Source organism: Trichechus manatus, unplaced genomic scaffold (assembly GCF_000243295.1).
Source record: "Trichechus manatus latirostris isolate Lorelei unplaced genomic scaffold, TriManLat1.0 scaffold00031, whole genome shotgun sequence".
Taxonomy (NCBI): domain Eukaryota; kingdom Metazoa; phylum Chordata; class Mammalia; order Sirenia; family Trichechidae; genus Trichechus; species Trichechus manatus.
Window position 1 is genome coordinate 11,053,725 of NW_004443967.1, and position 3,419 is coordinate 11,057,143.

Sequence of the window (3,419 nt, forward strand, 5' to 3'; positions counted from 1 at the left end):
GGAAAAATGAAAGCCACTTCAACAACAGGTAAGCTGGCCTCAGGTTTTGTTGTTGTTGTTGGGTGCCGTCAAGTCGGTTCCAAATCATAGCTACCCCACCTACAACACAATGAAACACTACCCCGTCCTGCGCCATCCTCACAGTCATTGTTATGCTTGAGCCACTGTGTCAGTCCATCTTGTTGAGGGTCTTCCTCTTTTCTGCTGACCCTCTACGAAGCGTGATGTCCTTCTCCAGGGACTGGTCCCTCCTGATAACATGTCCAAAGTACACGAAATGAAGTCACACCATCCTCACTTCTAAGGAGCATTCTGGCTGTACTTCTTCCAAGACAGATTTGTTTGTTCTTTTGGCAGTCCATGGTATATTCAGTCTTCTTCACCCACATCATAATTTCGCAGGCATCAATTCTTCTTTGGTTTGCTGTAAACACATTAAAATTTAGTAAAGCAGAAAGAAAGTTTTAGTCAGCATATATTCAAAAAGGCAAAAATGGGAAAGACAACCATGTTGCCACAGCCATGTCTGCCCGAGTCCAAAGACCATTACAAAGTCATCAGTATATATTAACATTACAAATGGGCAAAACCATTGACAGCTTCACCTTTTCACAGATTGGCTAGAAACTGTGATCCTACATTTTGAATTACCTGATTGGTACAGGTTTCAGTAAGGTCACAGTCAGGAGGGTCTTCATTGGTCCAATAAATTTTCGATTCACTAAATGTTAATAGAAGATAAGAGTGAAAAGTCTTTTGTGTTCTGTTTGGTTTTATGTGAAAGGTTCCCTAAAAGCTATTTTCCAAGATTATCTTAGCTATTGTCTTTATACCTCAGGGCCCAGTTGATGTGGCCTTATTATTTTCTAAATCAGGCCCTCCTCATTCATCGTCCAGCTCAGGGGCTGTAGTTTCATGAAGCACGAGGGACTTCATTTAATTCACTCTCTCCATGTCATTCCATTAATTCCCATTTACTATTCCGTAAACTCTATGAGACAGGGGTCCTGTTCATCGCCACACCCTTGACGCCAACAACAGTGCCTGGTATTGGCAGGTTCCCAATATTAACTGATCAAAGGCAGAAAGGAGAATTGGGACATTTATCCCTTTCTTTTCACGATTTTCTGCAGGACACCGAGGCCTACACAGTGCCAACCGGAAGAAAAGAGACACGGCTGGAAGCAGCAGTACGTTTTACCGACAACGAACTACCCGGACCTGCGCAGAGTGGCGGAATCTCTAAAGGCGGCCAAAGCTGGAAGCTGCGGAACCTGAAGGCAACGGAAGCTGGGGCGGCGGAATCCGGAGGCGACGGAACCCGTGGGCGGTGGAACCTTGGACCCAGCGGAACCCATCAGGGGCGCCCACGGGGCCACCCGGACAATGCTTGCGACGGGAACACAGCGGCCGCAGCTTTCCCGTTGCGGGGCGGCGCCGAGGGCCGGGTTCAGCTTCTGCAATGTTGCCCTATACGGTGAATTTCAAGGTGTCGGCTCGCACCCTCACGGGGGCCCTCAACGCCCACAACAAGGCGGCGGTGGACTGGTGAGGGCGACGTCTCGAGGCCGCCTGGGCTCGGCCAGAAGTTTGTGAGGGGAGGGAAGGAATGAGAGGTTGCACCCCTTTGATTAGCTCTGCCTGGCCAAGACAGGGTGCAGCCCTCACACTATGGAGATTTTCTTTTAAATGTAGTTATACAAGTAATAAATGCCCCATGTGGAAAATTTCCCTGTGCAAACACATCTGGCCCCTTCGGCGCATCTTTGTTTCCGTTGCTGCTCTCCGCTTCTCCTTCCTTGCCATCCGCTTCCCCGCCCTTCACCTCCTCCAACCTCGGGCTTCTCGCCTCAACTCCTCTGCCTACTTTCTCCTCTCCCGCCGCTGTCTCTTCCCTTGCTCTCTCATGTCCCTGTTTTTTTATACATTCGACAGTGTGCACTTCATCGATGTGCCGCACCGTGTGTCTGTCTGTTCTTCCAGCTGTCCTTCATCTCTCCTCTGTCTTACCCGGCTCTTCTGTGGGACTCTTCCGTCTACAACAGGTCGTTTCTCTTTATGTTCGCGCTGTAAAAACAACACCGCAGCTCTGAAAGATTAATAATTCGACAAATGCAAAGGCAAAATAGCTTTGGCTCCTGACAGTGTTGTCAAGAGGACTGAAACCTCCTTCCGGGTCCAGGGTTTGCCTTTTTATCTGGTCGGAAGGGTTGCTACTAGCCACAGATATTTACCCGTATGGCGTGCGGCACTTTGGGGAGGCGAAGGATTCAGAGTTGAATCAGACGAGCCCTGTGCCCTCAAAGACAAGTCCACAGAGAACTCCACCACTTGCTTTATACATTCTCATGGCTGTAGGTTCATATCTCTTAAAACCTTTTTTTACAGAATGTAAAATAAACTTCAACAAACATTTGTGAACTTAGACCTTTTATTTCAATGGGGTAATGTAAACTATTGGCCTCTGGGCTTCAAATAATAATTTTATTCATGGTAGTACGTTTTAATTAGATATCATTTATCTAGGATGCTTCTTGATGAGAGAAGTCTTGGTTTTTAAATATACTTTAAATTTTAACTTTACTGTTCTGTTAGGGGCTGGCAAGGTTTAATTGCATATGGATGTCATTCGCTCGTGGTAGTGATCGATTCAAACACAGCCCAGACTCTTCAAGTTTTAGAAAAGCATAAGGCTGACATTGTCAAGGTAAGTCAAAGCTCACTTTGATCCTAGTGCATTATATTTTCTATCCTACAGTTTTAACTATCACTAGATTTTCATTAAGTCATGTATATAAAATGTCGAATAGCTTTTAAATATAATAATCCATTTGGAGCAGGCTAGCATTTCTAAATACATGACTTAATGTGAATCCAGGATGAGCTAGTAAATGCTAGTTCTTGGGTTATTTTACAGCTGATAGAAAATGCTAATTCTCCCATTTACTGTGCCGCTCATTCATCCATTAATTTTGAGCACTGGCTGCTGAGGGTATAGAGATGAAAGCCCTTAGGTAATTATTGGGTAGTGAGGAGGACCAAAAAGAAAACACATAAATACTCATGGTATGATAAGTGAGCCATGTATGACATGCTGGGGGAGAACAAAGGCGCAACATATCACCTAGTTGTGGGCATTAGGGGAGGGTCACAGAATTCTTTCTACTTTTAAAAAAAACCAAACCAAACCGGTTGCCGTCGTCAATTCCGACTCTTAGCCACCCTATAGTTTAGGGAATAGTTAAACAGTAGTTAGCCAGCTGAAAAATCAGGCAAGGAACATTGCAGGCAAAAGGAAGAACATACACAAAGGTAACTAGTTCTTTATGGCTAAGATGGTGTCTTAGTCATCTAGTGCTGCTATAACAGAAACACCACAAGTGGATGGTTTTAATGAAGAGAAGTTTATTTCCTCACAG

The 3,419-nt window shown here is 45.1% G+C and overlaps 1 protein-coding gene across 1 annotated transcript in view; it reads left to right on the top strand.

Annotated features, from left to right (window-relative positions):
- Positions 1-1,409: 1,409 nt before the first annotated feature.
- WDR11 (WD repeat domain 11) overlaps positions 1,410-3,419 on the top strand; it is a 53,352-nt gene continuing 51,342 nt past the window's right edge. The window contains exons 1-2 of the mRNA XM_023729879.1: positions 1,410-1,548; positions 2,596-2,707. Of these exons, the coding sequence (XP_023585647.1) occupies positions 1,463-1,548; positions 2,596-2,707 (198 nt within the window). The 5' untranslated portion in view covers positions 1,410-1,462. The remainder of the gene's footprint in view (positions 1,549-2,595; positions 2,708-3,419) is intronic.